The 23,330-nt window shown below is 40.0% G+C and overlaps 1 protein-coding gene across 1 annotated transcript; it reads right to left on the reverse strand.

Moving 5' to 3' along the window:
• Positions 1-886: 886 nt before the first annotated feature.
• LOC128502432 (CASP8 and FADD-like apoptosis regulator) lies at positions 887-22,524 on the reverse strand. Its single transcript, XM_053472263.1, has 10 exons — positions 22,293-22,524; positions 15,423-15,796; positions 14,386-14,491; positions 13,821-13,956; positions 11,077-11,168; positions 10,341-10,380; positions 9,402-9,436; positions 6,666-6,750; positions 5,220-5,733; positions 887-1,689 (listed from the first exon to the last, which is right to left on the reverse strand). The coding sequence occupies exons 2-10, from the start codon at positions 15,794-15,796 to the stop codon at positions 1,566-1,568; spliced, it is 1,506 nt and encodes a 501-aa protein (XP_053328238.1). The 5' UTR covers positions 22,293-22,524; the 3' UTR covers positions 887-1,565.
• Between the last annotated feature and the right edge of the window lie 806 nt (positions 22,525-23,330).

A 23,330-nucleotide genomic window follows, 5' to 3' on the forward strand; every position in this document is an offset into this window, starting at 1 on the left:
GTACTCCCGCCAAACGTTGCTTCCTCCTGTCGGGACACCAGCGATTAACCTCCTCAGCGCCAGACAGAACCAGAGCTGTAGAGAGAAGGCGCCCCAAATCTGTTTCCGAGCTTCACAGTCTTTAGGGTCTCTTGTATTTTGGGAAACGTGGCACTCCGTACCAGGGCCCATAGTCAGTAGGAAGGAAGCTGGCACTCAGGCCCCTTTAGGAGCCCATGGCATAGAGGCTTCTTTGACACAATTACTATCTTTCATATTTAATGAAACCTATGATTGAGAAAAATGCATTTTTTGTTTTTACTTCCTTTTATTTGCCAACCTGCCCCCCCAGTTATGCACATCTGCCCCCAGATTTACCACTCTGCCCCCGGATATGCCTTATACCACCATATGCCACTCTGCCTTCCTGGTATGCCTTATACCCTCTATATGCCACTCTGCAACCCAGCTATGACTTATAGTCCCCTATTTACCACTCTGCCACAGATATGCCTTATTTCCTCTATTTGGCAATCTGCCCCCAATATGCCTTATACTCACCCCCCTATACCCCCCCCAGCTTACCGATGCACCCGAAGATTTGTCCGTCGTGCTCCAGACTCCAGCATGCATGTAGACAACCTCTGCTCCTGCTGGCCGGTACTTCCGCCAGGACTTCTATGGTAGAGCACTAGAAGGTGATGTCACACTGGCGTAAAAGCCCAGGGAGAAGTGCCGGCAGCAGTAGAAGTTGTCTGCGCGCATCGTGCAAACGTCTACTGGCCGTCAGATAGGAGGATCCAGGTGCCCTGCAGCGCTGCGGGGGTTCTGGATCTTAGTCTTGTAGTCAGACCTCTATTTGAGGTCTGATTATAAGATGATCTTGAATATAAGACAAGTATTGTCTTATAACAGAGCAAATACAGTATTTTTGTAACCACACAGTGATTGACAGTCCAATCACCTAATAAACAGAATGTATATGTGCCATAGGCCTAGATTGCAGCATTAAATTGTACAATTACAGCCCTATATTATGATGTTACTTATATAATGTGAGCACAGACAACTAGTATGTCTGTATGTTCTAGATTAGGTGTTTTTTTATTTAAATAAGTAAAATGGATTTACATTGTTTTATTACATATCAATTATTATTGTTGGATAATGTCATGGGATATAGATTCTGCTTTAATTAACTATTTTTTATGACCGATTCTATATTTTATATTAACCTAATATAATGATATATAATAAGGGGTTAAATAAAAGATATAAGCTTCCCTAGTACAAGAATAAGCTGTGTATAGGATTGCCACCTAAACATAACTTTAGCAAAACTCCAAAAACTGTCCCAGCCCCTGGTGGGAAAAGGGGTGGACCAACACCTAGACTGTGACAAATATATCTAAGTACACTTGCTTTACTATTTTAATTAAAAAAATATCTTCTGAGATTTCTAGAACACAACCCTCATCGTATTCAAACTGAATACGGACGAACGTGATGGGAGTTGTAGTCGCAAAAGCCAGATGCACCATAAAAGGGCACCATGCTGCCAGACATCTATGTTGTGAACAGCACCTTTAATGTGAATTCAAAAAGATATTTTTTGTCAGCGTATGCCACATTTCCAAAGAACATTCGTTTTCTTCTTCACCACTGAGAACGCTGCTCACTTCTGTGTGAGTATCCAATAAATGGAGCTTCCTGAGGTCAAAGTAAACAATAGCTTAGTTACAAGCCCGAGAACATTTTAAATTAACAATGTTAATGTAAAATTTTAACCTTTTTTCAAGGACAAGTACTGCATTTGTTCTAAACGACACATTATATAATATACAACAGCACTAAAATATAATTAAAAATTGGGGCTAAAGTTAATAAAAATGATATCCCCTACCCCCAAAAGATGTCATGATGACATCACAGAGGTCTGATTATTTTTAATTGTATTACTATATTTAAAATATTATTTTACTCACCAAACTCACCATCCTAGTAGTTGCTTGGCTACTTTATGCTTTAAAACTGGTCTCCTACTGAGAAGCATTATTCTACATTGTGTGCACAATTCTTAGGCAAGTATTTTTATATATGCATTTTTTCCAACTCCAAGCTGTATAAACTTTAATGTTTATTGGATTTAAGCATATCAGGTGTTGAGTATTTGTGTAAAGAGGGAGGCTGTGGCCTAAGGAGATGAACACCCTTTGTCAAGGTGTACATAATTATTAGGCAGTTTCATTTTCTCAGGCAAATGTGTGGAGTGCTGATATTTTAATGTGGGAGAATCGAGTTCAAAGCCGATAACAGGGTGTTGTCTGTAAGGAACAGTGGGAAACGTAGTCGTGATCTGTGCTCTTGTGTAGAGGGAGAGTTTTGTTGTGAGTAGAACCTCTGGAAGAAGGGGACGCATCAGCCCAGGGAGCCAGGGAAGGTCTTCGGCGAGAAAGGATGAGTAAAGGATGTTTCCTGATCAACCCAGTCAGCCCTCTCACGATCCGAAAAAAGAACCAGAGCTTCAGCTAGTAGAGCTGCCTTGTGATAATGTTGGATACCGGCAACACCCAATCCCCCCAATGTTTTTGGCCTCTGGAGTGTTTTTAAACAAAATTCTGGGATGTTTGTTTGCCCAAATAAATCTTGTAAGTCGCTTTTGGATCGTCTGCAAAAACATCGCCGGGATTATAATGGGGAGAGTACGAAACAGGTACAGTAGTTTCAGGGAGGGAGTTTATCTTAGAAGATGTTATTCCACGAGCCATGAAATCTAAAACTTGGACCATTTGCTGAGGTCTCCCAGCTATCTTACTCCATAGAGGAGGAAAATAATCCTCGAAAAGTGGTTGGGGGGATTTTATGGTTATATCTGAATTTCCAATACCTGCGATTTGCAGAGCACTTTTTGTGCTTTTGCTATGACTTTATTCAACTTTGATTGCCCACTAACTCATTCAGTGCACCCCCACACGTTATATATTGGGGGGTTTTCAGGACAAGCAAGGTATTTGTACCGTTTTCGGAAACACCACATATGCCTGGTATTTTCATTTATTTTGGCACTTACCGGGTTAAATTAGGGCTGCAACAACTAATCGATAAAATCGATAATAATCAATAATGAAAATCGTTGCCAATGATTGGCCCTGCCTCTTTCTGCTTCCCAGTCCTCCCTGCGGTCACACTGATGATTGGCCCGCTCATTTCCTTATAGCGTCCACACTGCTCAGCAACTCATCTAACAGTAAGTATAAAATGAATATTTGGGCTGCTGAAAGTTAGGGGAGGTGGGGTTACTTAAGGGGCAGTTATGGTTAATGGGGTCTTTATGGTAAATTTAGGGGCTGTTAGGGTTGATGGGGTCTTTATGGTTAATTTAGGGGCAGTTATGGTTGATGGGGTGTTTAGGGTTAATTTAGGGGCAGTTATGGTTAATGGGGTGTTTAGGGTTAATTTAATGCTGAAGAGCAAGAGTTAATTTAATAAGGTTAACTTAAGGTGCAGTTAGAGGTAAGGGGGGTCAAACTAAGGGGAATCTAAATCCTGGGGGCAGTGAATGAGCTGTGAATGAGTCTGCGAATCTATGAGGGCACTATGGCATATCTGGGGGGTATAAGGCATATCTGGGGAGGATGGAGTGGCATATATGGGGGTATAAGGCATTCTGGGGTATAAGGCATAGCAGGGGGACACAGTGGCATATCAGGGGGTATAAGGCATATAGGGTATATAAGGCATATGTGGGGAGGGCGGAGTGGCATATCTGGGAGGCATGTGGCATATCTGGGAGGCAGTGTGACAAGCCTGGGCTCAAATGTGCGTAACTCGGGGCAGGGGGGCAGGTTGGGAAAATAATTGGCCAACTAATCGATTATGAAAATAATCATTAGTTGCAGCCCTAGGTTAAATATGAATGACATTCATCGCTGTTTCTAAACAAGATTTTTTGAAAGCTGTCCTAAACATTGCAGTAAATTTTATTTTTTTATTTTTAACACAGTATTTCAGTAATTTGTTTTCCATGAGTACATAAAATTACTGAAACAACTTGCGATTTGTATTCAGAAACACTTCCCGAGTACAGGAATACCCCATAGACATGGGTAGGGCATGCCTCTTTGGCTCTGCGGGTTCAAAATTGGAACATGCGTATTTCAGTTTTCAAACATAGAATTTTTACAGATCAGTTTGTTCGGTCATGGTCTTATTTGAGACACAGTAGAGGTCCCATATTTCATTTTAACCCCCTAAACGTATATATTTAAAAAAACTAGATGGCTCAGGGAATCTAGTTAGGGGCATATTGGCTTGTCACTTGCAGCTGATTCGACACCAGCGCCTCCCAAATTTAATCTAACAAAAAACATTTTTCACATCCACTTTGCAGTTTCACCATGTTAATTTTGCTGAGTGGATATGTAAATGAACAAAACATATCTTGATTTGTGTTCAGTAACACCCCATGAGTACAACAATACCCCACATGTCATGGAGTCAAAACTGGAACATGCGCATTTAAATTTTTAAACTTTTTTAATATTTTTTTCATCAGATCACTTGTAAGTGACAAGTTTAGGCCACTGACATTGATCAGGGAGACTGACGATTGCAGGTAGGAGTCTATTTGATCACTCCTGTATTAGTGATCAAAGGGCTTGTGGGGGCTCGTTTTTGCTGTTGCAGCAGCAGAGCCCCGTACAGAACATGTATTAACCCCTAAAATGCCACGATTGTGGCATTGAAGGAGTTAACACTGCACTGTCACTCTCATAGAGAAATCAGGCAGCAGGGGAACGTTGTGGCAGGTCCCCACAAAAGTGCGTTTTGAGCCTGCAGAATTGCTCCCGTGGGAGTGACCAAAGGCTCGGGGTGGCTGTACAGTAGCGCACCCGCGATCACCACGATTGTGGCGACATGGGGGCATTTTTTCACAGAACCGCTGAGCCCACTTGGGCATGTCGTAACTGGTACGTGACCAGACTGTTAATAGAAGAAAATAAACACATAAGATGGGGAAATTATTGTTTTTCATTTAGTTGCCCAATAATTGTGCACACATTTTTAACATTTAGGAGTGACGGATTGCACTGTAGTTGTTCAATAATAAAATTAATCCTCAAAAATACAACTTGCCTAATAATTGTGCACACAGTGTATTTCTGGATTGAACTAAGCAGACATTATTTTATATGGACACATTGGTGCACATTAACAGGCTTGTCTGGTTTGGTGCTTACCTTGGTCTTAAGAGTACATTGCATAAACTTTTTAAATATAGAGATCCCTCGCTTGGAAAATGCTGTAGTTTTTTCTCTTCCACTTTACAATGATTCCAAAAGACATGAGGCTCTTGTTGTATTTTATCACTGCACTTTAACTTTTTATCACTTGGAGCAATTGGTTGTCCAAACCCACTAGCATCTACCATGAAGGGAGCACATTGTTGCTCTGTATCACACACAACATAGCTCTGGATAAAAAAGAGTTTGGGTTTTCCAGCCAGGTATGGACAAGACTGTTCTGTGAAATAGTTCCTTATTTTGTCTAGAGAAATTCCAGGGTATCTCTGATCTGTTCCAAAAATACAATTAGAACCCCCACGGCTGATAAGAATGCACACAAATATATCTTGCTGTTGGAGCTGATCCATCGTTTTCATGTCCTGAAGCACTTCTTCTAGATACCTTGTGGTACAGTACATGTGTTTTTGAACTGTGAAATTAAGGCTTTTAAATGTTACCTCCAATAAGTCTGTAGACCAAAAAGAAATGAATGCATATACATGTTATTGTGAGTAAATATAAGTAATAATTTATAGTTTACTGTTCATTGCTGAATATTTGTATGCTGCAGGGAGAGTGTTAAACATGCACTACCTTTAGGTAAAACGTGAAATGTGAGTATTTTATATTTTGCCTAGGGCTTTGAACAAACCATGACATAAAAAGTAAAGATATAGAAACAGAAAAAAAGTACCAAACACAAAGGTTTTTTAAAAACCCCTTGTTTGTTGTTCTACTTCAAATACTATTCTTGCATTGATTTTGTTTCTGTATAAATCAATTTCCAACATTTTTAAATGTTTTTCATTTTTTTGTAGGGATTATAAAATATAACTGGGTGAGCTGGCGGGGGATTGAGCCACATATGTCATCGGTGTTGGAGGGATTGTGAGCCAGAGCCAAACAGTAGTTGATCTTCGCTGCCGGCACCAATTGTCATGGAAACCCAGACTGGATAACAGGCAGACAGTTATAGGGTTTTAAACCTGAAAAATGTATTTCTGATTTAACCTGTTTGCTTTGTAATCAGATAAAAAAAAATTATAGACTTGCATTTATTAGGGTCCTTAGTTAGGCATCTTTTGTGCGAGACATGTTAATTATTCACCTTTTTTCATTCATGAACTTTATGGATTACAACTGCCATGGTTTTTACTGTGAAGGACCTTAATACAAGCGAATATATAATTTTATCTGACATCATTCGTCAGACAATTTGTTGGGAGTAGGGATCCTCCCTCGATCACTGCCTGAGAACCCATTGAGAGACGTTTGGTTTATAAAGGAGGACTAAGCTGGCGACAATCATGACTCTCCTGACCAAATCGGTACAGTTGGAGGGCCTGTAGTCTGCTTAGAGCCCTGTTGAGTTTGTTTTTCAATCTGACTCTGTCGACTTACCTGCATCATTTCCTACACAGTCAATGATGAGACAGTAACGTCCATTTTTGGGATGCAATACATACTCATCGTCATTGACCTCTTCCTGATGGAGAAAAAAAACACTCAAGTTTAATATTTAATTCATTATTTTTCTAGCCATGAGAAATAACAATGACAAAGGAAACGGTAGAAGGCAAATAAGGCACTTCTTGCTTTCTGTAAATATGTTTGTATTGTGTTCACGTGTTGTATTTCATTTTAGCATATCTGTTGACCAAAAATTCATGGGGAAAACTAAACGAAGAGGTTTTTTGGGGTTCCTGGATGCTGTAGGAACAACAGATGATGTTTCTTATCCAAGTCACATTCAAGTAACTTTTTAACCTTTTCAGTACCAACCACATATGTGGTACATGGTTGGAAAGTAGAGCCAACCACGTGTCTCATACATGGTAGCAGTGTACATTCCTCTCTACAACTGCTAGTATAAGGGGTCTGCCAACCAGTGGCCATGACTTCTAGCAGAAGTATTATGTGTTACACTTTAGAGGCGATACTGCTAATAAAAAAGTAAAGCCTAATGTTTACAGTTAATCGTGCAGGCCTCCTCTACAGAGCAGAGTACACTTCTGATCTATCAGAGACTCCCATCATCCTTGGCTAGATTAATGACGAAGATAATGGGAGTGGTTGTCCACAGATGTGGAATTTGTGTGCCTAAATTGTATTTCCTTTATGTCATGTAGCCACATCTTGTGGGCCATATGCCTGTTTTGGCACCTATGTGGGTTTGTGTGCCATCACATAAGCTTTATCCTACAGCAACATATATATGATAGATTTACTAAGAGGTGTTGGAGTGTTCAAAGAAAAATACTTTTATTAATGTTATGGTTTGTCATATACTGGCAATTAATGGGGAAAATTTCTTCTCTTATTTTTTTTTTTATATTTCATGTGATTTGATGTGGTTTGCCTTAAACTGGGTATTTTTGAATAGCGTAATTTAAATTAAAAAATATATAGGAGTTGTGTACACTATAAAACCATTATATTTACTTTGCCTTAAAATTTACAATTTTTATATTATCAAGTTAATAGGAATGGAAAACATTATTAATATGTTGGATATAAAATTTATTATTTTTTTTTAAAAAAGGACTGTGCTTTGGTGCAGATTTCCAATACTTTTACCAAGATCTGGTGAAAATTGTGTTTTTCATTTTATTACCTATTTGTATAGCAAAGGTATGACACATTGAAAAGCACTGCAGCTGCATATTGGGTGTATTAGCTAATTAGAAATCATTTGTGGTCAGTACTTCGATAAATAGTACAGAAGAAAAAAAACCTACTGGTTGAAACTGAAATGAAACTAAAAGCTGGAATTCCCCTTGCAATCTATAAAGAATGTTTTGTGCTGCCAAATGTATGGAAAGTCAAGCGGGTGTGAAGAAAAAGAAACAGACTGGAAAACTATAATCTTTTATATAAGGAATGCGTAACTCTGAAATTCCCCAGCACATGTGACATTTCTTTTAAATATAACAAAAAAACCTTTCAGATAAGCACCAACCTAACTGATGAAACCATAGGGCTTTTTTGAAGGCAAAATTTTAGACACCCCTGAGGGAAAAAGATAAATATAGGCATATAGGTATTCCCGGTGTTTTTGTTCTGACTGTATATACACATTCCCAGTGCATTTACATAGATATATTTATAGCTTGATTAGCCCCTTCAGTCCCAGGGGGTTTTGGTACCTCAAGTCCCGGTATGTCCGTTCAGCGATATTTCCCCTTTCCTGTGAATAGTGTACCCATGTAAACTATATATTGTTTTTTCAAGGAGAGAGAGGGCTTTCTTTTGATACCCTAATTAGAAGAAAATTTAGGATGATAAATTTAGTAAAAACTAGCGAAAATTAGGAAAAAAAACAACTAATTTTTTATATATATTTTCCCCTCTGAATCTTCACAAAATTAGGTAAAGTGACGGAAAATCCCCTCCAAGTTTATCAATTCAGGTGTCCTGATTTCCGAAATACCTAATTTATATAGAATTTCCATACTTTCCCAGCACTTATAGGGAACATACTATAAAAGGTGTACATTATTCTTTACAAAGCCGTAGAATTTTTACATTCGGTATGATGGGATTGCAACTCTAATTTTAAACAAATAAACCAAAAATACCCACTAAAGTATATATTTCTGTAAAGCAGACAACCCAGACTATCGTACCGGTACGTCTATAGGAGACTGAAAGGGTTAAGTCTATTTTAGGTCTATTCATTAAAGAAAGTTGACAGGCGAGTTTGCAACAACAGTTGTGTTTCAGCTTCCTCACTTCAATGTTCATTTAGAAGCACCAAACACTTTATAATGCATATTTTAATGGCTGAGCAGACTAAAGAAATTTCACTGATTTAACTATACATTATACACACAGCCAAGTTCTTCCCCTTCATAACGTATAGTGAAGTCATAAATATGAAACCCCAATTCTCCAGCAAACTCTAATTTTAGTGAATAATTCCATAAGTGGATCCCTGTCCATGCCATCAATAAGGAAACCTGTTGGACACACATGGGGTTAAAGGGTCGGCTAAGCAGAGGGTCCATGAAGGCCATAGGGGAAGAGAGGGAAAAGGAATTGTGTCAATGTAAAATGTGTCAGTCTCACCATTATAACCATATTTTAAGTCAATTTAGATACAACTAAATAAAATATTTAAACTTTAAACTGTATTACCTGAATGCACTGCCCAGTTTCTTGCACTGGTATACCTGTGTGACAACAGTAAATAAGAACTTTATATTCCATCTGCATTTTTAAGTTATTTTGAAATGCAACACAGTTTTGTCTCTCTGACAAACTTATCTTTCTTATCCATAGTCGATGCTATATGCTTCAGGATTACAATGAAAAAAGGTCTCAAATTTTAAAATCCTGACTCTCGGGGGTTCCACCTACATCTCTTTACTTATCTACTTGGTCCATGTGCTCATTTAATGACCTTTGCATTCATTTTCTCTCAGTCTCATATACAAGACTTCCCAAGGGCTGCCCTATCTTTTGTGATGCTCTCACCCCTCCAATTCCTCTCAAAACCTCAAGACCCACTTCCTCGGGCAAGCTTATGAACTGACAGGTTGACTCACCTACTCCAACCTACAAATGCCTCACCTTTCCTAGCCTCAATCCTGCAGTTGCTCTTCTCCCATATTTCCTCTTACTCTTCAGTCAGTCTGTACATATGCCTAGTGAGCTTCTTGACTTCCTCAAACATTTGCATTTTCAACTCCTCTATAATATACTCCACCTAATTCTAGATGGTAAACTTGTTTGAGCAGGATCCTCCTCAACTTTTGTTCCTGTAAGTCCAAACTGTTATATGATGCACTACTTGTTATGCCCTTTTTACTATAGAGCACTGTAAAATATGATGGTGCAATATAAATCAATGAATAACACTTCATTTTTTGAGTGAAAACTAATAAAAGTGTGTTATTTAAAAGTACTGTTGCCCCTGAACACATTACATTATACATTTAAGGATTTAGCTGTCGGTTAAACATTATACGTTTTCTAAATGTCTCTTTTCATGACATTATCTGTCCAAATGCTAAATAAAATAAATACAAAACAAACAAACTTTTGTTCTTAAGGTTTGATTCTAAAACCACTTACCACTTAAAAAATGAATTCCACTTTTTGGCATCAATTCATTCTACAAAAATAAAGCAGACAACAATCTGTTCATTAGATTCCACCACTGCAAAATTATAGAATCACTTTCACTTTGCCTTCTACACATGAATACAGTATCTCACAAAATTGAGTACACCCCTCACATTTTTGTAAATATTTTATTATATATTTTCATGTGACACTGAAGAAATTACACTCTGCTACAATGTACAGTAGTGAGTGTACAGCCTGTATAAATTTGCTGTCCCTTCAAAATAACAACACATAGCCATTAATGTCTAAACCTTGGCAACAAAAGTTAGTAGCAGAGTTTACAGGAGGTGTGCCTTCAACTCCTTGACTTCAATATACACTCATCCTCTGTTGTATGCCAATGTTGGACTGGGAATTGAAGAGTGAACACAATGTGTGGAAGCCAGGCAACGGTCAACAAATGTATTGTTCCAGTGGTACACAATTCCAGTTCTTGGTTACCACAAACAGCCCACAATTTTGAAATATATTGACTTGTGCACAGGCATCTCAATCAATTAAAAAAGTTTTTTTTTTTATAAAATGATGCACAGAATTCCTGACCTGATTCCAGCCCTTAAGGCCTGGATTCATAATTATTACACCTTAAATAAAATGTTATATTCTAACTATTGAAATAACTGCCATACAACTATTCTGATCATTTGCATCACTATTACTGGTATTTTGATTGGATACTTACCTTCAAGGAATATTCAGGCAGAGCTTTTAATTTATGGATTGCAGAACTTACTCCAAATGCATTGATGTATGGTCCTCTGGAAACCTCACAACCTAAAATGACGTATAAACATTTAAAAGTGGCCCAATCAATTTACTGCAAACAGACAAAAAAATGTGTGGAGCAAATTTTATTAAAAAATGGTTCAGCAGTTTCAGATATTTTTAATACATATTTCTACATCCTCCAGAAGACATCGTGCAAGTTGAGTCTTCATCTACATGGAGACATATGTTCTTATATAACATTCATTTATAAGCAGCTGATCAAGCAAATGCAGTGAGTATTAAAAAAGACGGGTATTATTTGTATAAGTTATTATTCAAAATTAATTGGACAGAGCATCTAATGCTGTATTCATTTAATATTGTTGTGATATTGTTCCATAAGGAAGAAAGATAGTTCTAGTCACTAATAATTGTGGTGAAGTGGTATGATTTAACCTTGGCCGGACTGGCCACATTTTACACACAAAAACAGCAACCAACCCTGCCTTTATCGAAATTATTGCTACACTAAATACCAAAGGTCATCTATCTACTTTCATAACTTAACTTTATTAAAAAAAAACAAAAAACATATCATGAGAAAACAAAACATGAAGTAATGGAGGTATATCAGAATAAGATCAATGAAAAATGACTGCCCTTAATCCATGTTAAATATGTATTTGAGTCAAAATAAATAACAAATATATGTTTTTATTTAAGATAAGAACCATTTGACTTATGTTCCGCTCATTTTTGTCCTGCTTTAAACACTCAAACATTAATCAGTCCTTGGTCTTAGATCCTGAATAGCCATATGCCTATCTCCTTTTCTGGCTGGAAGGTTGTTCCACTTTATCAATAAAGTTAAAAACTTTCTTACATTACACCTAAGCCTCCGACTCCCTAGTTTTAGATTATGACCTCTTGATCTAAACATTTCTCTTCCTTATACATAAAACTTTATTAGATCCCTTTAAGTATTTATCTCACAGCTCCAATTTCTCTTCACTCCTGCATAAATTCAAAGCCAAACAGTAAACCTTAAACTGAATAATTTACTCAAAAGCCCCCACTCCATTAGTAAATCCATTTGACAGAAGTGGTTATACTTACACATCAATTGCGCATGTAGCCCTTGAATGTCATAGTACACAATATAGCACAAGGTAGGCACATATAGGTAAGGGTCAAAGTCTGTAATTGCTAAAGACATAAACCCTAGCTAAAAAATATATATGCCAAAAAAGCACTGCCCTGATGTCTCTTTACCTACGACGTTCCTGTAGCACCTTGTCCCTGCAATCCTTTGTTGAGGTTATCTTGAAAAGACAAGTTTATGAGTTGAAGCCAGGGCCTGAAATCAATATCCTTTATAGTATAAAATTCCATCCTTTACAAATTGGGTAATTGTCCGCAAAAAGACGGGCCATTTAACAAGGCTGAGTTATTCATGTATTCAGCCAAACTGACTTAACTCAAATGCACAGACCACTCTTATACTGACCACAACCTCTCAAACATACATCAGCCCAATGACCACTCTTTACCTTACTGGCCACTCCCAGCCATACTAAAGCACAAACAAATGACAAACACTCAGGTGTACTCAACACACATCTCAGCCACACACTCCACAATAAACCACTTAACCATACTGTCCACTCTATGTAGCCATATAGATACACAGTCAAACACACATACACTGCCCTCCACTAATATTGGCACCCTTGCTAAATATACTGGTGTACTAAAAATCATAAAATATAAATGGGATATACACAAATATTCAGCATTTTTTTTTATAAACCTTTGTTGTGTTTGCAATTCTTTAATAGCCATGAAAGCAGAGTATTTTTGCATATTTTATGAAGAAAGGATCAAAGGGTTAAACAATTTTCACTGCCTTCTTTCCCATATTTACCAATTGCGCCAATATTAGTAAAAAGCACTCTATCACTCTCAAACCCACACAGTATTCTCAAATGACACATAGTCTCAAACATTTACATTACACATATCAGACACATCACATTCAAAATGGTTGTATTTTAACCATTTTGATCATTCTCACAATACTGAAAAATACCCAAACACACATCTAACTTCAAAGTCAAATCTCAGACACACAGATTAGACCCAATTACACAGATCACGCAAGCTTACACATCACTTTCAGCTACACACGCACATAGACTCAACCCCAACACACATATGATCATCTTATCTAACTTTGGGTAAGGTAGCAAACCACCTTCTATTCAATGCCCGCTGTCTTACCAGCTGGAGGTCACATGATGTTGCATCAGGTGACCACACTGAGCACCTGCATTACAAGTATTGATGGGACAGTGAGACAAGACCCATTAATACCTTCAACCTCCCATTTGCATCCTTGCCTAGAAATATAGCTGGCCCTGCTATTGGATGTAAGCAGGATCAGAACCATAACTGCAAGATTTTCCACACATATGATACTAATAAAATCCCTGTCAGTTTGCAAGTGTTGTTTAATTCGACCACCAATATGTATTAAAAACAAAGAGTACTTATATTTTCTTTAAAAAAAATTAAAAAAAAAACAAAGAGTACAAACTATCTAAACAGGCAATTATGGAAAATGCAATTATGTAAATATTATTAAGCTTTCAGACAGCAGGAAAAAGTAGTTTCAGATAGCAGCATACAATAAAATGCCTGTGTACATTTGTTTCATACCAGCTTGGATGCATTTGAGAAGTTTACTTCGCAGATCTATTCTGTTGATGGTTTGGAATTTCTCATCCAACAGTTTCAAGTTGTCTGGAGCAACCAGATTCATCTTCTCTAGTTCGATGATTAAAGACAGGAAAGTCTATGGGAGAAATCATGTACTTACTTTATGCATGGTAAGCGTGACGACTGGATTTTAAGCAAAATTTATGACAGGTACAAAACAACCTATTGAAGTGCTGTATAGGAGAAATTAAATATATTGACTTAGAGACTTGCACCATATTCAAGAAAGAAAAAAAAAAACAATGAAAAGATCCAAGACAGAATTAATTACATTGTTAAAAGGGATCCCAGACAGCCTTCTGGATATTGTATGTGTCCCAGAGACTTTTGCAGTATTTAATTTTACTCCTTCTCCCTTTACTAGGAAGAGTTTTTTATGTTTAATTATCCGCACAATAAAAAAGTTTTTTTAAATTAGCTATTCAGCCCTTTTGCCGATTTTCAGCATACAGCATTCTATGCTATCAAAATCTTATAATGTATTTGAAACAAGGGTAATACATGCCTTTTTCTGTAGTTTTCCTCCACTCTTCATGTGGGGTTTAAGTAAAAATATGAGTGAGTCTAAATCCGAGTCTGTCAGCTCTTCATGGAATTCTACCATAAGAACCCTAAGAGGAAAAAAGTGTAAAAGAACACAAATGGCAAATGTATTGCTATGAAGAAGTTCAGGAAAAAAATGTTAAGAAACAAATGTAATAATTTGTACAGATTGATTGGATTTGTAAGTACTGAAATATATACCGGTATATGTGTGTGTGTTTTTAAACATTTATAGTAGGCGTCTCTATTTAAAGAACAAACCAATGTCAATCAAAAGTGAGGGGAAAATCTCTCATCACTTAAATGACATAATGGGTGCACATTTCACGTATATGGAGCACTAGTAAACTCCTAGCACTTTAATTTAACCTACTTGTTTACACATAGATCTAAATCATTATTAAACTACATACACTTTACATATCCACCTAAATGAATCAGATAAATATTTCTTTATTTACTAGTAGTAGTATGAGGGCTTCTTAAACACTATTAACGTCACATAGCCACTAACAAAACTATTCCCAATGGTCATCCCTATACAAGTTATTGGTGATTCCATTTGCTAAGAAGTCAATTTATATTGGACTATTTTGCTATGAATAATAGAATCCCTGGGTGGAATTCATAATATCTTTAGAGAGCCATGTGAAAATTTCCCCAGGGATCATATGGATTAATTAACAGGCAGACAGAAAACGTGAGCATAATAATCAGCCAAGCCAAAGCACTTGATTCCCCAACACATGATTCCCAAACACTCTTTTTTGAATATAGTAGATTCCCTTTATACTTCTGTTGGAGATGATCCCTGCATTTCAGGACAGGGAACCCACTGGGGTTAAAGTTAAGAGTGAAATGTAGCTCTCCATGCTAACACAAGAACAGCAATGCAGAAATGATGGACTGCTCGCAGAAAGTTATTACAAAAAAACAAACATCAGGAGAGTTGGGGGTTTAGCATGTAAAGACCCTTTCTAATGGCATTCAAACATTTACCTGTAATCTGAAAGGAGCCTGGGGTGTGACTTCAGCAACTGACTTGCATCTGTTTTTGACATTTGCATATATTTTTTTAGTAGATCAAACCTTTCCACCACAAAAAGTAATTCAACCAATCCTGTAGGTTTAAGTATGTTCTTCTCATGCAATTCCTTTAAGAGTTCATGCACTGGCATGTGACAGGCATAATCTCTACACACAAACAGTATCCGTTCAACTTCTAAGGGGTCCAGCTCATCTACTATGTGTAAAATAGTTTCTTCTGAAAGTGGCTCCTGGAAACTCATTCCACTTTTGACATTTATTACTCCACAGAGTGACAAATTTCTCCAAGATGAGTTTGAAGTGGAGAGTGAATTTTTTGAAGGCATCTATATAAATGAAGATACAAAAAAATTACATTACATTACTTAATGCAGAATTCCCATTTTTATGTGTATTCATTAAGTTAGTGCGTAGGTGAGTTGATTCTACCAAATACATTCATATGTAAAAACAAAATTATACTGAGATTTAGCTTTATAAAATCATTCGCAAGCATATAACATGAACATTCATAACGTTCCTCACCTGTCAGTGGATGATCTTAAATGTGGATGTCTTATATAAAAGTAAGCTAAAGGCAAGAGACAACATTTAAAAAAAGCAAAACTATAGAGCCTTTCAATATATAACAGTCTTCTTATGTAAAAACAGAGAACTCACTTGACCAGCTTGAAAGTACACAATTTTTAAAGGCCATTTAAAAGAAAAACCCGATTGTTTGCATACACCCACGCACTACTACATCACCATGCTTGAATGATAACTGGGGGCTACCCACACAATAAGGAAAGCCCTATGACAACAATGGAATTTTTATTTTGTATTGAGGGCAACAATATTGAAAGAAGTGGCAGCACCAGAAACAGCTTCCTGAAACACATAAGTGCTTTCTGACTACGGTTAGTTCTTATATATCTGCCTAGTAATTGACAGTGTTACTTAAAATGTGGTCCACTGGAACTTTAAGGGCGTTATTTAGAACAATCCAGTATAGCCACATTATCATACCTGGGAACTACCAAGTTTCACTAGGAGTCTGCAGGTAAAAAGCAGATTCCCTGTGTCACTCTTATTCCCTAGGATGCATAATGGTGTTTAGCCTCCTAGCCCTTTTAATCCGTTAAGGGATTTTTTTTTCGTACCGTTTGTGGCCAAGGCTGGTCTCGTGTTTAGCTGTAATTTTCTCCTCTCCCATTTACTGAACCCACACAAGTTATACCGTATTGGACCCAATATAGGCCGCACCGCCCCCCACACACTTTAGGTCTTTAAAGTGGGGGTGCAGCCTTTATTTGGGGTTTAGCGCAGGGATGCGCAGTTCGTATCGCCCGACAACCGGGACATGCAGTTCCGGGTGCTTGTTTTCTTTTTCATTTATCCCTTCTACGGGTAAGCAGGGGACCCGGATCCTCCTCTCCGGCAGCCGTGGACATCTGCGCAATATGTGTAGACAACCTCCGCTGCCGGCACTTCCGCCGGGGCTTCTATGGTGGAGCACCGGCATGACATAACCTTCCGTTGCTCCACCATAGAAGCCCGGCGGAAGTGCCGGCAGCGGAGGTTGCCTGCGCGCATCGCACAGACGTCCAATGGCCGGCCCCGCTAGACACCAGGGAGTCTGGGGGGTGCATTGGTTAGTAGGGGGGGTGGCATAAAGCATATCTGGGGGGTTCAGAGTGGCATATCTAGGTGGCATAAAGCATATCAGGGGTTATAAAGCATATTAGGGGCAGAGTTGCATATCTAGGGGGCAGAGTGGCATTTCAGGGGTTATAAAGTATATCAGGGGACAGAGGGACATATCTATAAGTAAGGTGCATTATGAATTAAGGGGGGCACCTTAAAATGGCTATTGGTTTTCCTGTATGACTGTTCATTAGATAAAATACTGTTTTACTATTCCACTTTGTCAGACTTTATGGTCATATATTGCTTAGTCTGTCAATATGTACCCAATGTTTTGTGAGTTCTATCTAAATATAAATGTATCTATAATAGTCTTATGTAAAATATGCAATGACTATATGGTGGTAAATTGAATAACAAGAATGGTTTGAGTAATTATACATAGAGTTCTGGGAATTTGTAGATTCCTATGCAAAGTCAATTCATTTGTGACAGGGTTGACACGTCTAGTAAAGTACCAATAAAACAATGGACAAACTTCTTAGTTGGCGCAGGAAGATCAATAGTGGAAATCCAGGCTTTATCCCCCATGGCACGGGATCAGCGTGTCAGTGAACATTTTACCATAAATGACAAGGTTGTTAAAAGGGGGTTTCTAAAGCAAGAATACATCAACCCGGAAGCTCAGTGGGTATATAACGGATGCATACCGTAGATACAATAGAGGGAGCGACTCACATACAGCCACTCACAGTGTTGTTTTAGAAAACTCAGTAATTAGAGGAAGGGCATAGATATTGTTCCAGTATTGTTCCAGTGCTTGATGTGCAGGGGTACAACGTCATATTCTGGCGCTCCGCATCAATTGCTGGCACGTAATGATTAGGGACCACAAAAGCCAAGGTCTGAAGTAACAAATGTTGGAGGGGGTTTGTGATCTCCCCAACCAGTCCTGCAGCTGCTGATCAGGCTGTGCACCTCCTCACAGCTGCGCCCGAGGCAAGTGCCTCTCTCGCCTGCCCTGGCAAAGCAGGACAGAGGTAGGGATAAGCGGGACAAAATCAGGGCTGTCCTGCCTAGATCTGGACAGTAGGGGTGCATGGGAGAAGGAGAGCCCTATACCCACATTCTACTACAATGATTTCTAGAACCAGGAGAGTTGATATGAGACTTGTAAATGAGCCAAAAATGATTTGAACAAAATTTTTAATTTTTTGTGCATTCATTTTCAGACAATTTTGTTTCCTGTCCTTATGGTTCAGACTAAAATCATAGGGCATTTTACTACAGGGTGAGTAAAATTAATTGTTACTCACCCTGATTCAATCTGTCATGCCCTTTCACACTATCTCTCTGAATGTCTCCTTACCTTCTCCTCCGACCGCTTCCATGTCCCTGTCTTAACGAGCAACTCTGCTTTCCTCTCTTGCATCTCCTCAGTTTTTCCCCCAATTTTTTTGCATGCAATTTTTCATTCCCTTTTTAATTAAACTACAGGTTCAGGTTTGGACAGTAAACCTATAAACACCAGAAATGTACCTGTACACCCAATAGCACGGAAACCACCTCGCAGTCCCTCCTCTCTATCTCCATAAATTAGCGATGTGATGGAACCTCAGTCACTGGGGCTCTGGAGTGGGCTGAAGGCTAGCCTCCTCCCTACCGACTATGGGCCCTGGCCTTCTAAAGATGGTGTGTAGGTACAGGGGGTCAGTTTCCAATGATTTCCCCCCTGGTACAGGTTTTACCACATTTTCTTAATATGAGAGACTCTGAAGACTGTGGAGCTCTGATATTGATATTGTATTTTGCCAACACAGATGAAGTTTTGCAATTGTTTATTGTATATCATAACTTTTCCCTGTAACTCCCCACGTTTTCAGACACTCCCAGAAGTATATTGTCTCATTACTTGCTGAGGGGGATTAACTCTTGCAGACAGCCAGGATATGCAACCGCCAACCAGGGAGTGACAAGCTATTGTTTCAGTTAATCTGTTTAATGTCTGAACCCCCCCCCCAAAGATGTTGTTTAAATCAGTATTTCCCGTCCCTCCCGCCATCGTATTCCACTGTTAAAAATGTATTTATGTCTGTATATAGTGATGGGAAGTTCGGATCGTTAAAGTGAATCGGACCATTTCGACTCGTTCACTAAAATGATCCGATTCATGATCCGAATCTTCGGATCACTCAGTGTGACTCACAGGAGTTACTGTTTCCCAGTCCCTCCGTGCAGACACACTAACGATTGGCCCCGTCCCTTTCATTAGTCAATGAACCCTCCTGCCTGTTTACTCGAGCGATGTCAATGAAGGCAGAGAGTCGTTCAAAGATTCAGATCTTACAGGGATCCGGATCTGACAGTGATCCGGATCACTGTAAGATCCGAATCTTTGAACGACTCTCTGCCTTCATTGGGATTCGAAACCCCATTAACCATAACTGGCCCTAAATTAATTGCATGTACTCCAGATAAATTACCTAATAAATTGGTATGGTTGATGGGGTCTTTAGTGTTAATTTAGGGGCAGTTATGGTTAATGGGGTGTTTCGGGTTAATTTAGGGGCAGTTATGGTTGATAGGGTGTTTAGCGTTAATTTAGGGGCAGTTATGGTTGATGGGGTGTTTAGGGTTAACTTAGGGGCAGTTATGCTTAACAGGGTGTTTAGGGTTAATTTAGGGGCAGTTATGCTTAATGGGGTGTTAAGGGTTAATTTTAGGGGCAGTCATGGTTGATGGGGTGTTAAGGGTTAATTTAATGCTAAGGGTTAATTTAATTAATTTAATAAAGTTAACTTAAGATGCAGTTGGAGGTAAAGGGGAATGTAAATCCTGGGGGCAGTGATTATTAATGTATTTATTTATAAAAGTATGGTGATATTCTCAGGGCCGGCCCTACAATGGAGCCGACTGGGGCACTTGCGTTTTTTTTTTTTTACGTGGAGGAGAGAGAGGGGCGCCGAGTGGTTTTCGCTTACCCGCTCGGCGCCCCTCTCTCTCTCCTCTGCGGCGAGTCTCCGTGCTCTGCCACGGTGCCGGCTTGTAATGCTGAGCGCCGGAAGTGACGTCAATTTACGGAGCTCAGCATTACAAGCCGGCACTGTGGCAGAGCACTGAGACTCGCCGCAGGACTGTTTAAAGGTAAGTACGGGGGGGTTAGGGTAGATAATGGCGTCGGCGAAGTTTAAAATGCCGCCCCCCCCGGCATCCGGGGGGGGGGGCGGCATTTTAAACTTCGCCCCAGGCGGCATTAAGTCTTGGGCCGGCCCTGGATATTCTCTGAATGATTCGAAACCCTGTAAGATCCGGATCCTTGTAAGATTCGAATCATATGAATCATTGAACGACTTTTTGACTCTATGAGTCATCGTTCTCCTGTGAAGTAATGAGCTGTAACCTGATCCCAGAGTCTGTGTCTGAGTGCTCTGCAGATGACTCGCTCTAGGATCAGGTTACAACTGCATGATTCACAGACTGAACTGCTACAAATGAATCGTTCAGTCTACTGAACCGATTCATCCGGATCACTAAAAAGATTCGGATCAAATGAACGATTCGTTCATGATCCGGACATGTATAAGAACCCTGTGTGTGACTCTGAGAGAGTTCCTGTTTCGCTCTGCATTGACGATGCCAGAGTGAATTGGCAACACTCCATGTTCTGCGTGCTGTTCTTGTTCTTCACTCTACACTAAGCTTCGGCTAGTGGTTGGGGTGACTGGCGGTGACGCATATTACATTCCTCAGCTCTTTTGAGAGCTGGTAAGCAAGGAAGCAAGGTTCTGCTGGGGGTATCCAGCTGGAGGTACAAGGGGGCTCCGTCACAACCCCCAAAACACTTTTACGTGCGATTACCACATAACACTTATTAATTATGAGGTTTATTATTATGCCAAAAGATGACAGTAAAATCCCAATCCATTTATTTCCCCCAGCATAATGTATGATACGCAACCCTAATATAATACAACCCCATATAATATCTTCCTCAACAGAAAAGCACACACGTAGCTTACGCAACCCTAATATACCGTATTGGCTCGAATATAGGCCACACTTTTTTCCCCCACTTTAAGACTTTAAAGTGGGGGTGCGGCCTATATTCGGGGTCTAGTGCCCGACGCCCGGGACATGCAGTCCCGGGCGCCGGGCAGGCAGCGGGGTTAGGATACAGATCCCCCGCAACGGTGCAGGAAACCTGCATCCTACTCTCGGATGTCCTCAGACAGCCTCCCCTGCCAGCACTTTCCATGGGGGGGGTGCCGGCACGGGAGGTTGTCTAAGCGCATCGTCTGGACGGTCACCGGCTGCAGCGATGCGGGTAAACAGCCTCCGGGTTGTTTACCCGCATCGCCGCAGCCGGTGACCGGCCACACGATGCGTTTTACCTCTGCCCCCAAGACTTACCGGAGCAGACTCCCGGGTGTCTTGCGGGGCGCCGGCGGGGGACATCTACGCAATACGCGTATACAACTTCCGGTTGTATACGCGTATTGCGTAGATGCCCCCAGCCGGCCCCGCAAGACACCCGGGAGTCTGCTCCGGTAAGTCGGGGGGGGGGGGGAGGACAGTGGCAGCATATCTCGGGGAGGGAGGACAGTGGCAGTATATCTCGGGGAGGGAGGACAGTGGTAGCATATCTCGGGGGGGGGGGGGAGGACAGTGGTAGCATATCTCGGGGGGGGAGGACAGTGGTAGCATATCTCGGGGGGGAGGACAGTGGTAGCATATCTCGGGGGGGGCAGTGGCAGCATATCTCGGGGGGGGGGGCAGTGGCAGCGGCAGCATATCTCGGGGGGAGGAGGACAGTGGCAGCATATCTCGGGGGGGAGGACAGTGGTATCATATCTCGGGGGGGGGGAGACAGAGTGGCAGAATGTTGTTTTTTTTTTTTTGGTGCTTTTTAAAGAAAAAAACTTTTTCTTTAAAAAAGCACCAAACTTTTAGGGTGCGGCCTATATACGGGGGCGGCCTATATCCGAGCCAATACGGTAATACAACCACATATAATATCTTCCTCAACCGAAAAGCATACAAGTAGCATAGCAAACTGGAAAGTAAACGTCGCACTTCCTCAATCATACCCCAGGCCAAGCTCTATGCAGTTATTTGTTTGCAATAAAGGACATTTAAACCGTCGCGTCTCCATACACAGTTAAGGAAATAACAGAAATTATTCCATCCGCCACTTACCTTAACCCTGTAAATATGTGCTGCACACTTGATGATGGCATTAAACGGGTTAAAAACTAAACCATAATCCAAAGTCACAGTACGAAGCTTAGATGTCCCGGGTTTAATGGATACATTACGTTACATAGGATTCGCATAATTACGCATATTTAACCTCTTTCTGGGCGTAACAGTTTGAAGCTAGTAGACTACCAAAAAGCACATCCGTCTGCCTCCGCCCCTCTAGGAAGTAAACATGTTAGTAAATACCTCGGATCTTCGCGCTGGGACATTCTCGACTGTACTGTGTTCGATTTTTTTAAAATCTGGCAGTGTTAAGTTGGTTTCGGTATTGCATACATGAGGTCCAAAGCATTAATTCGAGTATAAAAACTTACCCCACCCAACGACGCTCTTTCTACCAGGAAGTAGGGCGTTTCGGATTTTATTTACTCCGATTTTTACAGGACAATGATCTCTTATGAAGGACTGTCGCCAGTAAAATGTCCGCATATTGACTGACGTTTACCTAGTAAAGCTTTATTTGGGGTTTGTTTATGCGTTTGTTATTTGTTCTCATTTAAGACGCACAAAACATCTTGTTGAGAAAATAGTTGCTGCGATTGCATGGAACACTTAGAGAATAATGTCTATTTTATTATACATTCTGCAAGGCAGAAATGTTTGTTGATGGGCATTAACTAAAACTATTCAGAAAGCTGTCACGGATCTCTGTCTACCACCTGGAAGAAAGCTGTCACGGATCTCTGTGTCTACCACCTGGAAGAAAGCTGTCACGGAACTTTGTGGCTACCACCTGGAAGAAAGCTGTCACGGAACTCTGCCACCTAGAAGAAAGCTGTCATGGATCTCAGTGGTATCTACCACCTGGAAGAAAGCTGTCACGGATATCTGTGGTATCTACCACCTGGAAGAGAGTCGTCAGGGAACTCTGTGTCTAGTACCTGTGCTGGAGGAAAGACAGCAGAGAGGCCAGGGCCAGAGCCGTAGATCTGAGGAAGGGGACACCATGTAACCGTTGTGAGTGCATGTCACTCC

Source organism: Spea bombifrons, chromosome 7 (assembly GCF_027358695.1).
Source record: "Spea bombifrons isolate aSpeBom1 chromosome 7, aSpeBom1.2.pri, whole genome shotgun sequence".
Lineage (NCBI taxonomy): Eukaryota > Metazoa > Chordata > Amphibia > Anura > Pelobatidae > Spea > Spea bombifrons.